Genomic DNA, 19,538 nt, shown 5'->3' on the forward strand with positions numbered 1-19,538 from the left:
GGGGGCAAACACTTTTTCACACAGGGCCATGTAGCTTTGGATTTTTTTCTTCCTCATTAATAAAACCCTTCATTTAAAAACTGCATTTTGTGTTTACTTGTGTTATCTTTGACTAATGTTTAAATTTGTTTGATGATCTGAAACATTTAAGTGTGGAAAACATGCAAAAAAGTAAGAAATCAGGAAGGGGGCAAACACTTTTTCACACCACTGTATGTGTGTCAAATGAGCATACGTGCAGTCAGCTATAGTATACGCCCACATATAGCACCCAACCACCCACACATGCTCCCCCTCATATTTGAAACCCAAACATAGAAACAATCACACTAACTGAAGTTAGTTGAAGTTAACAACACCCCCTGATGAACAGGAAAATAACTAAGACTTAAAATACTGCCCCACAGAAACATGGCTTTTTAGCAGTTCTGCACACTATGAAATTCTAAATGTGCACAAGATGTACAGCTTCGGGCTCCAATTCAAGAGATCAGTGAGAGTGTGAGTAGGGAGTTATTGACTGAGTTCAGTGTAAGAGGGTAATCATCTTATGGAGTTCAAGAGTCTGATGGCTTGAGGGATGCACAGCAGGTTTCTAATATCAATACACTATACGGACATGTGATATATTTTCCATGGCTGGCTTGGCCCGGTCTAACACAAAAGAGAGTGGGACTATTTAACATCCAAACCAGTCTGACTAAATTCATGTTTCACAACCAGATAGACCAAAATGCCCTGGAAACAATGCAAACAATATCTTAAACTATAATTCATTAGGGCTGCATATTTTTTCCCCATGTATTATTCATTTAAATGTGTAGCTGCAATGACACTATGTGTGGAGGGCGTACTCTGGAGCAGTAAAAAAACAGGGCTTCAAATTCACTAATGAACTGCCTGGACTATCTGCTTTCCAAACAAATAAATTCTATCTGATTGCAAAGTTATCTTTGTGCTCCATTCGTCATAGAGTAGTATGATTGTGAAATGTTCATACACCATCCAGCCGTTTCTGAAGTGTTAGAGGGGAATTTTTACAAACTAGAGTGGCACTTCTCGCCAAATTTTGGGGAAGATTTGATTTTGATGATTTGATTGATGTTAAAACGCCACAGTGGTATAACTTTCACTCACATCAAGCACTGTATATGAATCAACTGCCAGAAAACAGACTCTAATTTACACACTAAAGTCCATTATACATAAGTATGTGCTCACTGTTTAAATTGCTCCTGAAACCTCTCAGCCTTCACATGTGCATCAATATTAAAGGGGCCAGACTGGACCCTTTGGCGAGCCAGGTCTGGCCCCTAGGCCGTGTGTTTGACAGCCCTGTTAGAGTCACATATCAAGTAAAAACATCTAGTTGCAGCTTCACAACTTCTAGTATTTGATTGCTTTTCCCTATTTTGTGTTGTTTTTGGCAAAAGGTAGGACTTCAGCAAAAAAAGACCTTAAAGCAAAACATGACTTCTTTGCCAAACACTAGTGAAAACACAGTAGTAAAAGGTCTGTGAGGAAAAAGCGCCATGTGTCCCTTGACTTGACCAATAAGGTTGCATCTGCTCTGCATGCTTAAGGCAATATGGCTGCTGCAGTTAAGTGAGTGTCTTCACAAGCTAAAAAAGGACATCTCTGGAGGAAAGGAGGATACTCTGCACATTCACACAACTACATGTGCGGTTTTATATACCCCGTGCTCATGAGAAAAACAAGTTTAACTAACCGCACTGAGTTATTAAACTTTACTGTTGACGCTATAGTTAATACAAACAAAGGAGGTAGCTTCCTCTTGTGTGTCTGACCCAAGTTGAGAAACTGAGCAAACTACAGTCGGACGGCAGACACGATGGGGACTGTGAAAGGTGGACAATCCTCACAGGTGGACACGTGTCACGGCGTTAACTCACCTGTATTTTTAATCCCACACCAATCAACCTAGTTGTGAACCAAAACAGTTTGCTCTGACACATCAAAATAACCGCTTACTGTTAATGATTACCATTAGCGGCGGATGGATTGATCGCGTTGTTAGCACTGACCGGACATCACTAATAAAAGAGGATAACGTTAGTGAGGGATCAATGAATCCGTGTTTCACTACGTTACCGTTATTTCACTGGCTTATACAAACACTATTCATCCTAAATTCGCTATGTGGCGGCTCTGTGATGTGTCATACAGCTAACATGGCTAGCTAAGTTCCCCAACTGATGCAACATACTTGATGCTATAGATGCTAACACTATATATACTTATGATGTTAGCTAGTTAACGTTAGTCCGAGTGCAAACGTTCAGCCTAAACGCCTTTTTTGAGCGTCGGACAGACTTTGAAAGTGAATATAATGACTGTAACGTTACTCAAATAAAAAATATAACAGAACAAGTTACCTCTGCTGTGCCGCCTTTTAGTCCGATGGAGCAACTCATGTGCCGTGTTTCAGATTTGAAGGACCAACTTTAGCTGTTTAACGTCACCTCCCAGTCAGTCAGCATCTGTAGCTAGCTCCTCCTAATCACCAACCGCCAAGAGATGTGCTGCAACACCTACTGACGGACAGAGGGGGAGCAAGGCGGCTTTGACAGATAATTATACAGCCGGTGAAAACATCAGTGTTTCTCAAAATATCCTTGTTGTATCTATAAGCAATGACACAGACTGTGGAGCGTCTTCCATCACTCCACGAACAGTAACGAACACGTCACGCAGACATACAGTAAATACCAACGGGTGAGCGCATTGATCTGTAGCTGAGCAGTGATGCGGTCACTCAGGTGCCAGGAGGGTCTTCTTTTTTGTCCTGTAGAGTGAAGTCAGGTATTTCTGGACACTTTTTTATTACATTACCAAGACAACCACCTTAAACTCTAAATTCTAGGCTACCTTAAGTGTTACTTTATCACTTGCTATGGTTCTCTGCTTGACTATATTCCTATAAATAATGTTGGACTTTCAAACAGATGGAGAACTCCCATGACATGTTTGGGTGAAATCAGACAGCTGGTAAGGTCAAATGGGACAGTCATATTTATGTTTATGTTATGTGCCAGATTTAGCCATACAGGCTAATGCAGTCATCTGCAGTCCCTGGCAGGTTGATGATGTAAGTGTATATAAGAAAATGACATTAAATTAACACACAAAAGCACAGAAGCACATTAGCACAGATAAAAACGGATTGAATGCATCTCCATAGAAGGGCACATGAGCACAGAGCAAGCATATAACCGTAGACATAAGCACTAATGTGGTTAAATCCATTTACCAGTTCAGTCATTACATCATTAATGTTACCTATGACTTCATCAAAAAATATCTCCCAACTTCTCTGCCATGCTCTCCCTGTTCTTTTGCTGCCTGTCTCCTCAGTGCCATATTGTCTACAATGGGCATGTTTGTGTGTGCGCTTGTGTGTGCGTGTAACAATTATGGCTAATTCTGAGGTGACAAAAATACTAGAAATGCCTGTAATATGACAGGGTGGTATACAGTAGCATATCTAGTGATTTATGGCACCTGGTAACCCAAAAACAATCTGGTTTCACCTTAGAAAAATGTCCCTTTTTAGCTTAATTTTTCCCCATTTTACCTGAATGCATTGATGACTCACTCAAAACTATTTCCCATAAAATCACAAGTGTATTGTGAAAACATTTTAATAATAAGTCAACCATTTTTGGTGTCATACTCTTATTGATTTAGCTGCAGTTCTCAAAGAAAAGTAACATCCCACGTGGCTTCCCTTGCAAGTTCTGGGACCTGTGGATTTTTTGGCTCTTCACTCTGCCCATACTGGTTGTTTCATGTAAAGCACACTTGTAGCAACACTGCAACAGCATGTTTGGTTACTAGCTGCTACTATTAAAGAGCCCAAGGCATAAAACCTTGTTGGACCCATATTACCTGATGTCTCAGATTACCTGACTCCACCCTACCTCAGTTATTTTTTATGTACCTGTCAGTGTTCATAGCATATCTACACCATCATTACAAACCACAACTAAAAACTCTGCTCTAGTTAATCAGTGACCATTCATGAGTTCATGCATACTCTTGACATTCTCGCATAGTTTTAAATAAACAGTGCCAACTGTATTGTTATCTATGTAAACACATGCCTTTTGATAAGGGACATGCCGTTGGAGCTGAACTGGGTGGAACTTTTAACCACAGTCTAAAATGCATGGATTCAGTTTTCAGTAAAACTAACATAAACTTACAAATAACTGCAAGAAAATCTGAATTAAAGTGGACATATCTTGCTGATTGTCTGTCTGAATGAAGCTTTGTCTGCAGAGTAGCTTTACAATGAATGATACATGTTGTAGAGCTCTGCTGCCACCTAGTGACTGTTGTTGTAATGATCCACCCACTTATTTGGCAGGTCATGATTTTAGCATCAGTATTCTATGCAGTTACAAAGAGGCAATAACTGGTATCATTTGGCCTTTTAAATATTTGAATGACTTATATTTGAGATGAGTGAGGCTGTGGGTGTCGTCACACAGGCTATATGAAAACTGTAGTTCTGCTCCAGCCTGATTCTCCCAGCATCACTTCACATCACTGCATTTTTTGCCTTGCAGGACCTCATACAGAAATCTTAAGAAAAAGCAATGTTTCTTTAATTCTATTTTTTTTTAAGTCTACTGAATCTAAATCTTACTCTGTCAAGGGTTATTATTCCTCTATCAGCACCATGGACAGAGACTGGTGCAGCTCATCACCACAGAAACAAAGAGGGGAAACACCCACACTGCTGAGGGCCTGAACTCTCCTGTACAAGGGGACATTGGATTTGTCAGGCCTTTGGTAAGGAGAGGCGCGTCAGGGGAGTGTGGTAGCTAATATGCTCTAGAAGGCACATAAACGCTCATTACTGACTCAGAGTCAAGCCAATCAGATTATAGGATGTGGCTTCCTGTCAGTCATTTCACAATAAAGCCTTTTAAAAGCCTTGTGCTTTTTAACGTAGGTTTGGGTGTGTTGTGGGAAATTACACAGTTCGTTAGAAGCTCTATTGATCCAGATACCACAGAGAAGAGCTATATAAATGTACCATAGGTAAATCTGTGCAAGTGTAAGGACGCTAAGCTTGATGTGCCTAAGGGTAGGCTATGATAACTACTCTTAACCACTTTAAAAAGAATGTTACAACGTGCTTTACAGTAAAAATAAGGTTATAATAATAATAATAATAATAATAATAATAATAACAATAATAAAATGGTTGGGTCAAGTTGGATCAAGGTTCTGATTAAGAGGACACTGCTAAATCTCCCTCTGGATACCTTGAGGGAAAAAACCTTAACTCAACATAATCCAGCCTCACCAAGATAAAAGTCTTTTCTCCCTGAACATTTGGTGAAAACTAATTATTACCATGAACCTTAAAGTGTGTTTTCCTTCCCTGCATGCCCCCTGTGCAACAACAGGTCTGCAGCTCACAGTTACTGTAATAATCAATTAATCTGTTGATTATCTTTTTGATCAGCCTAATCGTTTGGTCAGTCAGAAAACTAATTAAAAAATAAATAAATAAATAATAATAATAATTTTTCACAGCTTAAGATTCAACCAAATGCCCAAAACCCAAAGATATACATTTTACTATCACATATGACTTCAAAAAACACATAAAACAAAAATAAATCCACAGGAGAAGCCGGATACCAGAAATTTTTTATATTTTTGCATTAAAAATGTTAAATAAATAAATTAGTAATAACAACAACAACAACAATAATAATAATCAATAAACAAATAATCAATAAATAAACCCGTATAAGAAAAACGAAATAAATCTGGAAATATAAAGAAAAATAAATAAAATAATGAATAAGGAAAGCAATATGGAAAAGCAAAAGGGAAAAGAATAAATAAAATAAATGGATAAAAAATGATAGATAAAAATAAAAAAATAGAGTAATTTATATGCAAAAGGTAAATAGCTATACATTATAAATACATAAATAAATATATACAGATAAATAATAAAAAATAAATAAATGTGAAAACAGATTCAAATAGGCCTACTCATAAATTTTATTTGAGATTTTGTTATTTGTCTTTATAGTTCCACATTTATATATCAATAAATAAAGATCAATAAAGTTCTATCTATCTATCTATCTATCTATCTATCTATCTATCTATCTATTGATCGATCTATCGATCTATCTTCATACTTACACATTTATTACACTCTCACCATACAGAATGATTGAAACATAAAAATAGTTGCAGATACATTTTCTGTAAATTGACGAATTGACTCATCACATTGAACATGTTTATACCTTTTATTTTGAAGGCTACGTGTGCACACTTCCGGTTGTGTGGTAGTTATTTCCCGCGGACTTGACGCAGCTGAGAACAGACCACCAGGCGCACCGGCAGTCCCTGTCTCTGCTGACTCAGTGCCTTACCAGCAGTCCCTTCAGCCCGAGATACCGCATCCAGCAACCGACGCACACTCCTCCGATCAACCCGCCCCGGCACCTTCACCGTACAGAAATGGCCAAGACCGCAATCGGTGAGTTTTTGCACTTGGTATTTTAATCCTGAGATTTCAGCGGCTTCGCAGGTTTGAGGATGCTGAGGCTGTGGCGACACCCATGGCACAAAAGGATGCTGAGGGTTGATGAGAGGGAGCGGCCAAACTCCTCTGCAAGTCACTCCTTAAAAATGAAGTTGCAGGATTGAGGCAGCATTTTGATGTTTTTATATATTTGTCTCACGGATCATTTTCCTGCCTATTGCTTGATGTGAAATCAAAATTAACGCCGATCAATATGAGCGAGTTTGGGGTTCAGTTTGCCATATCTGTGACGCATATTTTTTAATCACTTTAAAGCAAGCAAATTAAAAAGCACGAATCCACATCAGCATAAGAAAGGCGGTTTGTTTTTGCCTTTCCTCACACAGCAGCATTTTGTCGCTGCCTGCCTGCCGCACCTGACTCACAGCCGTGCAGCATAATGCAGCGCCAGCGACCCCACCCAACATCTCCGGTCGCTTCAAAGCGAGACAGCCGCTCTCTCTCCAGGGTGTGAAACATTTCACCGTGACAAATCTCCTTATAAAAAAACTGGGCCATCCTATGTAGCTGTAGAGTAAAGCCTGCTCAAGCAATTTTGTGGGTGACCGCTAAAGGCATGAATGAGAGATGGAGGGGGAGAGAAAAGAGCATCCTTTGGCTGAATTGCTTTGCAGTCGAGGGAAGAATTTACGACTGGCGATGAAAATGAATGTCGTCTGAAGAATATCAGACCCCGATCCTATTAGGGAGGTTATAGATTGTAAAGGTGGCCCATTATGTGCTATAGCTGTATTATTATTGAGGCTTTAGTGTCATGTGACAATATTCTGTAGATATAAAATTAGATTGCATGTTATGGCAGGTGGGGCCTTGTATTTGGCTGGATTTGATTATGTGGACAGTGTGAGGCCTATAAACACCGAATATGACCTGCAGGCTTTATAAAAAGACAACTATAATCATATCTAACACTAAGGAAAGTGCTGGAATTAGGGGTGTGTATATGTGTGACCAGTCCAGGGGATAGTCTGTTTGTTTTCTGCTTGACTAGGCACCTGATGGATGGAGGGGCATGCAGACAGACAGTGGAAAGGGGGTCCTGCGTGGTGTCTAAACCCTGACTGTTATATTTATTCCCCTCTCCTCCTCGTCCTCCCTGCCTCCTCCTCCTCCTCCCTGCCTCCTCCACCTCCCCTTCTTGCCTCCATGATTTGAGCTGTGGACAGGCAGAATGGGATGGGCAGGGAGCAGACACTCTGGGAGAAAGCAGCCATCATGCCAGTCAGCACCCGGCAGGTCGTTGAGTTCACGTCGGCTCCGTTTTAGTCACAGAAACACGGTGGAGCCCTTATTATAATTCTACTTTTTCTGAGATGGAGGAGCAATAAACCCTTACTCTTGTTTTAAGGCATGATACATGCGCCTGAATGTGTGTTTTTTTCATTTCTCAGGAGGAGAACTGAGGATACAGACATCCTAAAGCCTCCACACAACCAGATTTATCAACTATCCCATAAACAAACTCATGCTCAGAGCCACTCCCGTGTGCATTAAGGCCTCTGAGCACTTCTCCTGATCCTTATCATGCACACTTGTCATATCCAATTAGGTGTGGTCATTCAGCCTTGCCCCCTAAAAATCAATTCCTTTGTGTAAAGAGCCACAAGCTCCTCGGACAATCGCACTATCAATTTCAAGCGTCCAACTCCGGCTACATTTCTCACCTGATCATCTGCATCACTATTGTCGTAATGCGTCCGTGTGCACGGAGCTGGAAAGGACTCATAAGTCATGCTGATTTACCGCCGAGTCTCATCGATCAGCGCACTCCCATTACTGGTTCAGATGACTGTTGCTCTTTACAATGAGGCTGAGGGGAAGAGGTGACATCAATCCAGTGGTGATAGTATGTCATATGCTCATGATCCGTTCATCACTGGTGAAAAGTGATGTCTGGATCAGACATTTCAGACACTGAAGTGTCCTAGTTTGGCAAATTTGATGTTATCCTCGGGTGTTTTTAACAGTAGATTCTGGGTTTTTCACACAGCTGCCTCTGTGGCCTGCACTTCTAATGCGCTGATCTTACTGCACTGACTTATGGGAAGTCATTTTTTTAAGCAAAAATGTCCCCAAAATCTTGTTACAGCTTCTAAATCTTTGGGTTTTTGCCTGATTGTCAGACAGAACAAGACATTTGAAGACATCATCCTTCGTTTTAAGAAACAGAGATGGGTATTTTTGCAATCATTGGACATGTAATAAACCAAAAGATTATCGGTTGATTGAGAATGATCCTTACATGCAGCCCTAGATGCTGATCTCCTTGGACACAGGGTGCGGTTTAGGAAAAACCAGCCCATCCCTCCTGCATCAAATGTCTGGATGTGCCCTTGATCATCTGGGTACCATATTGTTTCATTTAATAGCCAATTTTGCCGCGGTAATACCTTCATAAGTTTGTGATTATACTGCTGCCAGGTGGCTCGGCTGTAAAGGGCTCGTATGTGACGAACACAGATATCAGGCCTGTACTGCTGCCAGGTTATAGGGCCCAGGAAGGCAGTAAACACTGTGATAAACAGGGCCACAGTTTGCTCATAGACTTGTCAACAGTATCTTTCGAATGTTTTTCACTTTGTGCCTTTTTGCTCAGAGCGACTCCGTTGCTTATTTAAATTCTCAAAGTGGGGGTTGGGTGTTTAGAAGAAGAAGAGTGTTGTTGAGAGAAATAAAGGTACCAAACAGAGGTGTGGTGGTTTGTGCTAACGCAGAATTGGAGCTCCCAGGAGATGCAGAGAGTGGAGGGAGAGGGAGAGGACTAGGATTGAGGGGGAGAATACATCAGCAACAGATGAAACGGAGGCTTGAGGATGCAGAAGGTGCTGGGGAAGAGGGATGCTTGCGGGGGAGGAGATACAGTAGATATTGATGAGCTGTGCTCTTTGGCTGATGGATTGGAAGAGGAAGTGCAGTTTGCTGGCTGTGTGTCTGTGGTCGGGACGGGAGGAGCAGCTCTCTGAGAGGATGCAGAGCTGACTGGTTGAAACCAGCCTGCCGGAGTGGAGTGGGAGCATTTAAGTGGTGTCATGTCTGTCTGAAATTATTTTGTCTCATCTCAGATTGACACGTCTGACCCGGCGTGTCTGAAACTCGGACTGCATCTTTGAACACATGCTGGTGTTTGGACACTTCCTGCTGGGGAATGTCATCCTGGATCATTTGTCATTTTTATGTGTCTGAGCCACCGGGAATGAGCTCATTATTACAGCGGTTACAGGAGGAAAAGATCTTTTCTCTCAGGAGAAATGCAGAGGCAGTTTCATATTTTTTGCACAATAGAGACTTTCATATATTTTTGATTAGGGGTATAAACGAAAAATCTGCAGGGCTCTGAGTTAGAGAGCCGTTTCAATTTACAGTCACTGTTTATCTTCCAAGAAATTCAATTTGCACTGATACAGTCATAGTAAAAACCAAGCTTACGCACAGTGCTGGATCTAACATATTCAGCACCCTAGGCAAGGCCCCCACAATAGCTAATGAGAAATCAGCACAGCTAAACAACTTAAATAACAATAAATAACAAACAAAAGAGAATATGGTATGTGCAATTTTTCATTGTTTTTCCACTGTGCCCCAGATGGCTTTTTCCTTTCCATTTTCTCTTACTCTTATGTTCATTTTTTTGAATGTCCCCCCTCTGGGTGACGCCCTAGGTGGCTGCCCATGTTGCTTATCTGGAAAACACCACATAAATTCACCTCAATTAAAACTGCAAACTAGAACAGAGCTGCAAAAATTTGTTGATTAATCGTTTCATTGCCTGACAGAAATGTCAATTGTGAATGTAATTTTTCTGGTTTTGGTTTGCTCAACTTTTGCCCTTTTCACAGTTTCTTATGTTTTATACATCCAACAGTTAACCAATTTATTGAGAACATAATCAGCACATTATTCAGTTATGAAAATAACTGTTAGTTGCAGCCCTCAACTAGAAATCTAGATGTAGATGAAAACATTATTGAACACAGAAGAGGCCCCACCCAGTGCTTGGCAACCACTGAACAAGAATCTCTGCTGATCTGCTCCATAAGCACTTAACCCAAATTACCTGCTCCACTGAATTGTTAACTGTTTGAGTCTTCAGCTGTCAAGTGTGGCTGTGTGTGGGAGAAAATGGCTGCTGGGGTCTTGACATATACACGGCACTTAATGAGCCTCCGACAACCCTCCAAAAGCTCTGTTCCCCCCCTCTTGTCAGCAGAAATGGTGCAGTCCGCTAATTACAAATTAAAGTGCTATCCACCTGAGGTGGCTGCTTCCATTAGGCTGTCCTAGGGGCAGTTGATGGCAGCTGCAAGTCCCACTGGGAGCTGCCCCCCTTTACTGGTTTTTAATCCTCCTGTCTGTGATTTCTGTTTGTATCAGAAAGGTGTTAGCGTGATCGTAAAGCCGCACCCCAACAGCCAAACATATCCTCCATCTTCCACCACCTTCTCTTTCCTTTCATCTGACAGAGTCTCACTGTTTACTATTCCTACTCAGCCCCTCTCTTCCTCTGTTTTATTCACCCCCTGCTGCGCTCCCACCCTCTCCCACTTCCTCCTCAGGGAAGGGGTTAACAAGGCCATCAGAGAGTAGTGAGCGCTACATCAGAGAGTTGATCATATTACTGTGGCGTCTGCCAGTCTGCAGGGCAGAAAGCGAGACACAGAGAGAAGATGAGGAGAGAGTGAGTGGGGAATATGAGTGAGGGAGAGGATTTGGATTAATCATACTGTACACCGTACCCCACCACGGAGAAGCTCTTTCACTGTAAATCTCATTTCTGGCTTTGCTACTGTAGCCTGCTGCAAATCATGAATCAACGTGGCACACTTCAGGCCCCACAGGCCTTGTGCTCTGGGTGATGGATTATGCCACACTATGACAGTTGGCATGCAAATCTCCACCATGAGGCAGTGTACCTTGACAGAACACGGCAGCCATGTGCAAAAGCAGAATATTTCACAAGCTGCAGTGCGTTGCAGATATTTTTGCCGTTCTCCCTGCAGGGACTGCTGCTGAACTCTGGGCTCACATTACAAAGTAGTAGATGCCAAAAATACAGGAATGAAAAAAATCAAGGTTAGACAAGGTTGGTTGTTCTTTTCTTTTCTGTTTTTTCACCGTCTGCCCTTTGGAGCACTTTGTCCCTCCCTATTGAGCAGGGCACAGATTGCCAAATACAACTTGATTTAATTTGCTTCACTGTCATTAACTTTTTGGACCATAAATGGACCAGGGGTGGACGCGCATATTGCTGTGTTGGGCTGATAAGCTAAACCCTTTGCTATCAGCTGTTATCCATAAGCCACAGATGACAAAGATAAGAAACAAACCAAAAAATATTCCAACATCTCTTGTAAATCCAGGCGTCTTTGCTTTCTGAATTACCTGAAAAGCAGTATGTTTTGCGGTGAATGGCTGAGAGGCAGTAGGGCGTTGGTCTGACTGTGTTAATAAATAATAGACTAAAATGAAATGCATGGCTAATGATGTGTGGAGAATCCTGTGGGGATGGCAGCATCTTGGCTGTTGGGGAAATTAGGCCAAAAAAAGGACACATCTATCCTGCTCCCCTCGCGGCTCGGTGAAAACAAAGGCCACAAAATGCTTAGAAAACCCAGGGCGGCTCAGCTCCACGAGACATCCTTTGATGAGGTTTTCTTTTTGGAAGACTTGATGAATAATTATTCCTCCGAAATCTGGATATTTACATCAAGGGCCTCCTGTGGAGGTAGAAGTGGGTTAATGATGTTTCATGTTTTTGTATGTTAGTAGGTTAATGATATTTTGTGTGTGTGTGTGTGTGTGTGCATGTGTGTTTTAGTAGTTTACATACACACATAGTCATGTTTCATATTTTCTCCACAGCTTACAAAGAGAAGATGAAGGAGATTTCAGTTCTCTCGCTGATCTGCTCTTGTCTGTACCCTGAGACCCGCAAAAACATCATGGGTGACTTTGAAGGTACAAAAAATTCATTTTTCATCTTCTTTATCAAACATACTTGAAGTCATACAGAGGCAACAAAGGGTTTTTCTGTCTGTCTTTCTGTCTTGTTAATGCACACATATGCAGACATGGACATCAAGCCCATTAACAAGCGAGCCTCAGGCCAGGCCTTTGAGGTCATTCTGAAGCCAGTATCCCCTGTGTCTGATGTTGCCCACTGCATTACCACCCCCCCAAAGAGGGACATTTCCCTGGATGACATCCAGAAGAAACTGGATGCAGCTGAGGACCGGAGGAGAGTAAGAATGTTTCCAATCATTTTCATCATGCCCAGCTGCCACAAAAAAAACAAAAAAACAACCTGTCATAAAGTTTCTTTGAGATACCCAAACTAAACAAATGGAGATATGACACTGGTACACTGTAGCGACTACTTGACTTCCCTTGACATCTTATTTGGAGTCTGGATGTTTGGTCAATCTTGCGTCACACTGACTACTGCAGCTGCAAAACTGCGATGAAAAATCTAATTTAACACTGGCTAATTCCTGCATCTCATTGAGCTGAACGTCAATACAGTCAATACAAGCAGCTGACAAATCCAGCCACTTCACCAACAAATCAATAATCAAATCAATAACACAGTTTGACAGTTTTTTTAACGCCAGATGTCCAATACTGCAGGTCATTCATACATATAGTGTATAAATTATAGGACATGCCAGGAGAAGATGATGGTGGCAAGGTGAAAAATTATTTTACCCTCAGGCAGTTTATGCTTTACATTAATGTTTGAGTCTGAGTAGTTGCAGCAGCCTGACTTCAAACTGAAATTGTAAGAAAAATTGTCACTTAATATTCAGTAAATCACTGAATCATCGACACTTGCTTTCTGACTCATTCCTTTGGCTGCCTGTCCCTCGTCCTTCCTCCAGTCCCAGGAGGCGCAGGTACTCCGGGCCCTGGCTGAGAAACGGGACCACGAGCGCGATGTGCTGCTGAAGGCCATGGAGGAGAACAGCAACTTCAGCCGCATGGCCGAGGAGAAGCTCCAGGTGAAGATGGAGCAAATCGAGGAGAACCGGCAGGCTTACCTTGCCGCCATGATGGAGCGCCTGCAGGAGAGGGTAAGGCACAAAGATTTATTTATTTTTTAACATTCTGTTCATTCATTAAGTGTCCAATTGTATTTTCTAGTTTTAAACTAGTGATTTTCTATTGTAAATCAGGTTGCACAATTAAAACTTAAAAAATGTAGTAATGTGAAAACCCGGTCGCTAGAAAACAACATTTAGCGACCAGTGTCCAATCAAAAGCAATCAGCTATGTAACCAGGAAGTCACTGTAGCATCACAAACTGTAACGTAACTACTTGTTTATTTACATATGTACATGCATAAATATGCATTTCAGGTTTAGCAAAATTCATGAAAATGGGAAATATCTGATTATGCTAATGTGACTGATGCTGTTTAGCCACTCACACGATCTGATGTTTTGTAATTTGAGGTATATAATTGTGCTTGTGAAAAGTAATTTAAAATAATTCCAGTCTACATCATTATTAAACAGCATCTTGAGCAAGTGTCAGGTCAGATATGTCAGCATTATTCCGTTAACCACCTCTTTCCCTCTTCACTATGACTGGGTCATATGTTAGCAAGCTAACATTAGCCCGTTCAGTTAGTTTAGTTAGCTACGTAACAGTTACACCTACGCAAGAAGTTGCTAGTTTGTGTGGAGCAAGCAGTTAAATTTAACGATGCATAAATCTACACCAAGGTTAAAGCTAGACCAAGTCTGAACTATGTACCTTTGTTCTGACAGCCCAAAATTGGGAAGCCCCATTCGTCCAAAATTGTCCCACTGGACCGAAAGCCTATTTCTCAGACAGGCCGTTAACCAGAAAAACACCCATTGTTCCAAAGTCCCATTTTTCCAAACGCACCCACTCCCTGCAGTTGGTTTCAATTTCCCAGCGGCGTTTGAGCCACTGATCCCCGAGTATTTTTCATCGACCTGTCCCTGCTTTTCCGAAAGGCTTTTGTGCCGCCAAATGTGGGTGTTTTAAGCCAAAACTTGATCATTCCCTAACCCCAGCCAAGTGGGTTTTGTGCCTAAACTTAACCATGCCTTCACCGCAGCATTATGAGAAATGTAAAGTGTACATAAAGTATCTGTAGATTACAGACACGTACAATGAGAACATTTCTTCTGGCAACTGGGTTGTCTAGCCGCAGGGAGTGTGTATTATCCAGGAAACAGGACTGTGGACAAATGGACTTTCAGTCCAATGGCACTTTTTGTGGACAGACAAGGCTATCAGAACAATGGGCAGCCCCCTGAACTAAGGTGGTTCTGTAAGTGCTCCTGGAGAGGAGCGGGATGACAGAGTGAGGAAAAGTAAAAGAATCAAAAGAAAGATATGTCGGTGGAGACAAGAGAAAGAAAAGGGCAAAGAGGTCTGGTACACCTGCTTGACCTCCGTCAATTGAGCACCATTCAAAGACTAGCTTTGACAGAGACAAAGATGGAGACTTGTGCTTCGAAGGTGGGAGATAAAGAATTAATGAGTGGGAGAGAGGAGGACAGGAGGCAGAGAAAGGAGATGAAGTGAGTCAGTGCAAAGGCCAGAGAAGAAAAATGGTGAAGTGAGCAACACGTAAATGTCAGGAAAGGCCTGGAAGCAGAAAAAAAACCATGACATCTTGAAATCTGTGTTTTCTGTAGGAGAGGCGTGCGCAGGAGGTGCGCAGGAACAAGGAGTTGAGAGAAGAAGTGACAGCGTGAGAAGCCCCAACAGGTTCTACGTCCCACCTCCAAACTCCCCCTCCACCACACCACTACCACCACCCCTGACCCTGAGGAACACCCCTCCCCTCCACCACATGTCCCCACCTTCTCCACCCCTCCGCCATACTCCCCCATACTACTATGAAACTACCACAGCCTGAGACGCCACCCCGAGACAGTGGGAGGTTCAAATGGGGTTGGGGGTGGGAAAAAAAAAAGCGAAAATAATTTAGGGAAAAAAAGGAAAAATTAATGTCTCCCACCCACTCTTCCCAAAAAGAATGTTTTTGCTCAGATTCAAATGAGAAGAAAAGAAAAAAGTCAAATTGACAAGTGACAGTGGGTATTGGTTTTTGTAAATACTTCTTTTTTTGTTATATACAGTACGATACAAGCAGCAGAAGTATTGATTGCAGTGTGCCATTTTTTCCATATAAGTTTCCTCTCCCTGCTTATATATGGATGTAATAATTTGTTCATTTTCCTGTTTTTTTTTTTTTCGTTGTTAATTTCAGCCTGAGAATCATCTCAGACGTAGGTGTTTGTTGTGAGTTTGCCAGCTAGCTGATGTTTGCTGCGACTGGTTGTGTCCTCACAAGGCCCGCATCCTGGCTCCATTCCCTCGTCCCTCCGAGTGGGCGCTTACTCATCTGACCCCGCAGATCTGGAAACAAAATTGGATCTGTGTTCGGTCGGAGTGATTTTCCATCCAGTTTATGCCAATGTTCCAATTAGCGAGGGACGTGTGCAGGGAAGTTGGCAGAAGGAAAGGGGACAGTTTGCTTTCTGTGGGGACTGCAAGCCGTCGCTGCACATCCACTCCTGTGAGGTAGATGGTGACTGTACCACAGGAGAACACTATAGCATTTAATGAACCCATCCTCATCCTCCTTCCCTCCGTCTGCAGCCTCTTCATCTCTCCACATACATAACTGTAGAAGCACTCGCTCACACGCTCTCCACATGGGCAGGCATTTAGCCAATCATAGCGCAGAGCTCAGGAGGAGCTTGCTAAATTCTGTCCATCTGGCACCCAGAAAGCTCACATAACACCTCTGACCACTGGCCTCTTATATTCCTCAGAAACAGGCTCACATTTCAATCACGTGTAACTGAACTATACAACACAACCGAGGTTAAAGTGCATCTCAAGAACAAGTGCAGTGCAAAAAAAAAAAAAATCTCCAGGCTTGTTACTGTGAATATTAAATCGGAGAAAAAACAAATAAACCCTACTTTTCTCCATTTCACAGAGGTTAGAGTAGTGCTCTACATCATCAGCGCCTACTGGGATCATTGCACTTCACTCCAAGACACTGTAAATGCCACCGCAAGGTTGGCACAAGAAAGATATTTAAGCCATAACAGGTATCGCTGCAACAATGATTCGTGAACACAGTATTGCCATCTGTAAAGGTGTATATGAGTGTATTAAAGTATCCGAATGTCGGTCGCACACGCACGGTAGGCCCATAGATGTGTGTGAGTGTGTGTGTGTATTGCAGAAATGGCGGGTAGATAACCGGATGTTTGTGCCATGTAATATTGACCCGGTGAAATATAAACCAACACCGTTACAGTGTGTAACAGCTGACACAAGTACATCACAGACAGTGACGATCCTACCTGCCTCTCTATCTCTCTCTATCTCTCCTCTGTCCATTTGTGTGTTTCCCCCCTCTCCACGTATATCTTTGTGAGCAAGCAGTGGTTAATAAAGATTTGGGGTTCAGTGAATGAAACTGGCTTTGAGAGTGACTTCTTTTACGCACTGCGATCAGTCATGTTTCAGGTGTAGCATTCAGGTAGTGCCACTTGAACAATATATCAGATTAGAGCAATGTGCTGATACCAAGCAGCAACATGTGGGGCTGAAAAGTGAAGCCAGCACTGACATGCCTTTGAATGGCCACTTGAGGCTGGCTCCAGAAGCGAGTCAATCCCCATAGACCCCGCATGTTAAAATGCCCAACTTTAGGAGACATGTATAGCTGCAGACACATTCTGCTTGTGACATACACGACACGCCCCTACAAACCACAAACGCCACAGCTATATGAACTCTAATTTGCTAACTCAAAGTTAGCAAATTGCTAACTTAGCATAAGCATAAGTGACATGATGTAGCCTTCCCATTACCTTTACTCTAACCTTTACCCTTATTATTTTAACATAATATTTCATATCTAGCTAATCGCTAACTTATCAATTTCATCAGAACTTCTACATCTGGGCCAAGGAGCGAAGACGACTGATTGTGGACTGACCATGTTTCTAGAGGGTGCGTCACATAGCTGCTCCAACTTGTACCTAACAGCAGATATAAACACGTTTACAGCCTGGTACAAAAAGCAGGTTTAGTCTCTGTAGCTATTTTTTTAATAACTCACCCATTTGCATTTTATGAACGCTTTATAGCTTCTCAGTCAGATCCACACCTCGCTCCTCCACAGCAACAACCTCTCGCCCAAATATGGTCACTTCTGGCTCCAAAAAAACAAGATGGTGCCGAGTGAAATACCAAACTTGAGGCTTCAAAACAGGAGTCCACAAACCAGTGGGTGACGACACGGTAGCTACATCTATCATTTTTACAGTCTATGATTGATACCAGCCATGTCACCGGAATAAAATGTTGCCATTGTATGTTTTTGCACACTACAAGTATGTTACCTTAGTACGTTTCATGCGTATAGCGTAGTTCACAATACATGTAAATGAGCAGGGGACAGCTACAGATCAACAAAAGCCACTCACTCACTGTCTCATGAACACATTAAGATAAACTGCTTTGCCAGGACAGGAAGTGGTACCCCTACTAAGACTCGCTGTTAATATTAGATCTTTGAATGATTTTTCTTTATGTTTTATTTCATTTTGATAAAAAAAAAAGAAATTAAATTCCATCCAGAGGTGGACCCCGAATCTAAGTCGTCTAAAGATAGATCAGCCACTGAGCTAGCTGTGAGCCACCAAACACACATGGTAGGTGTTTTCCCCAAACCAAGATTTTTTTCCTAACCTTAACTAAAAAATCCCCTGCTGGCAGGAAGTCCTTTCTGCAAATTTCTCCTAACAGCTGACCAAACTGGATATTTTAAGCCCAAACATGAGGTTTTCCTAACCCTAACCAAGAGGTTTTTCTGCCTAAGTTTGAACATTTCAGCTACATATGAAATGCTCCAATGTAACATACCAATGGTTTGCAGAAAGTACAATGCCAACAATTATTCTGGCAATTAGGTTATTGAGACAGAAATATTATGTTATCTTTCTATCATATATGAACCTGTTTACAATATATTATGTATTTGGTCTGCAACTGCTGTAAATCAGAAAACAATTCAAGTTCACATCATAAATTGATTGTTTTTCCAAAATACAAAGTCTCAGTTTCACATATCACAGCACAAATACAACAGGGAAGTCATACTATTAGTAAAGGCTGCAGTCTGCAAGACTTCAACTCAGGTGAACTTAAGTTTATAAGTTTTGACTTGGTCTGAAAATGAAAACTAGAAATTTTAAGTCAAATTAACACAACATTAATAAAACATATGACGCAATAAAGCGTTGTGTGCCCCTTAAACAGTTTGACCTTGACTATACTGACTTGTACCCGTACAAAGTTTGGTGCTAGAAAGGTGTTTTCACATTTATGTACTGAAGGACGTGATGTCTGTGTACTTCCAACTGCAGTCTAATAGGCAAATGCAGGGAAAGAAACCTGAAAACCTCCAGCACAGTGTGGACTTGGAGTTTTGACAGCAAACACAGTACAGTGCACAGTTGTAAACCGGACACTGGAGTTTCCTCCCACTATCGACCAATAATCCCATTATAGCAGATATTATTGTATGTTTCACAGCTATAAACATTGTCAGCCACTGCAGTTATCCTACAAGTTAACAAACAACTTAAACAAATAAAAGATGCTGACTACATTTGCCATACTGACACCTCTGCTAGTGGTGTACAACGTAACAGACTCCTCATTTGAGTTTGGGTCTGGCTGAGGCTCAAATATGTATGGTTCAGTCTCTTTGATGTTTCCTCTCATGCTAATGCTAGCAATCTTAATGCACACTGGACCTTCACCAGTCAACCTGTAGGGCAAGCAGCAGTGGTGGCGGGGTGAAGGCATGGTCCAGAATTCCTCAGTGAGGGAAAATGAGTAAATCTGCTTCCAGCCCTTTTT

General features: G+C 41.8%; 2 protein-coding genes across 3 annotated transcripts in view; one reads left to right on the top strand and one right to left on the bottom strand.

The window, feature by feature from the left end:
• Positions 1 to 2,570, bottom strand: part of si:dkeyp-120h9.1 (Y+L amino acid transporter 2-like) — a 23,982-nt gene extending 21,412 nt beyond the window's left edge. The window contains exon 1 of the mRNA XM_050033912.1: positions 2,397 to 2,570. The gene's annotated coding sequence lies outside the window, so the exon portion shown is untranslated. The remainder of the gene's footprint in view (positions 1 to 2,396) is intronic.
• A 3,811-nt stretch (positions 2,571 to 6,381) lies between these two features.
• Positions 6,382 to 17,082, top strand: stmn2b (stathmin 2b). Of its 2 annotated transcripts, XM_050035123.1 has the most exons (5): positions 6,382 to 6,541; positions 12,467 to 12,562; positions 12,674 to 12,846; positions 13,483 to 13,674; positions 15,278 to 17,082. In XM_050035123.1, the coding sequence occupies exons 1-5, from the start codon at positions 6,523 to 6,525 to the stop codon at positions 15,335 to 15,337; spliced, it is 540 nt and encodes a 179-aa protein (XP_049891080.1). In that variant the 5' UTR covers positions 6,382 to 6,522; the 3' UTR covers positions 15,338 to 17,082. The 2 variants fall into 2 exon arrangements, with proteins under 2 accessions (XP_049891080.1, XP_049891079.1); XM_050035122.1 differs by lacking the exon at positions 6,382 to 6,541 and having other exon boundaries at positions 12,445 to 12,562.
• Positions 17,083 to 19,538: the final 2,456 nt, after the last annotated feature.

Source organism: Epinephelus moara, chromosome 22, assembly GCF_006386435.1.
Source record: "Epinephelus moara isolate mb chromosome 22, YSFRI_EMoa_1.0, whole genome shotgun sequence".
Taxonomy (NCBI): Eukaryota; Metazoa; Chordata; class Actinopteri; order Perciformes; family Serranidae; genus Epinephelus; species Epinephelus moara.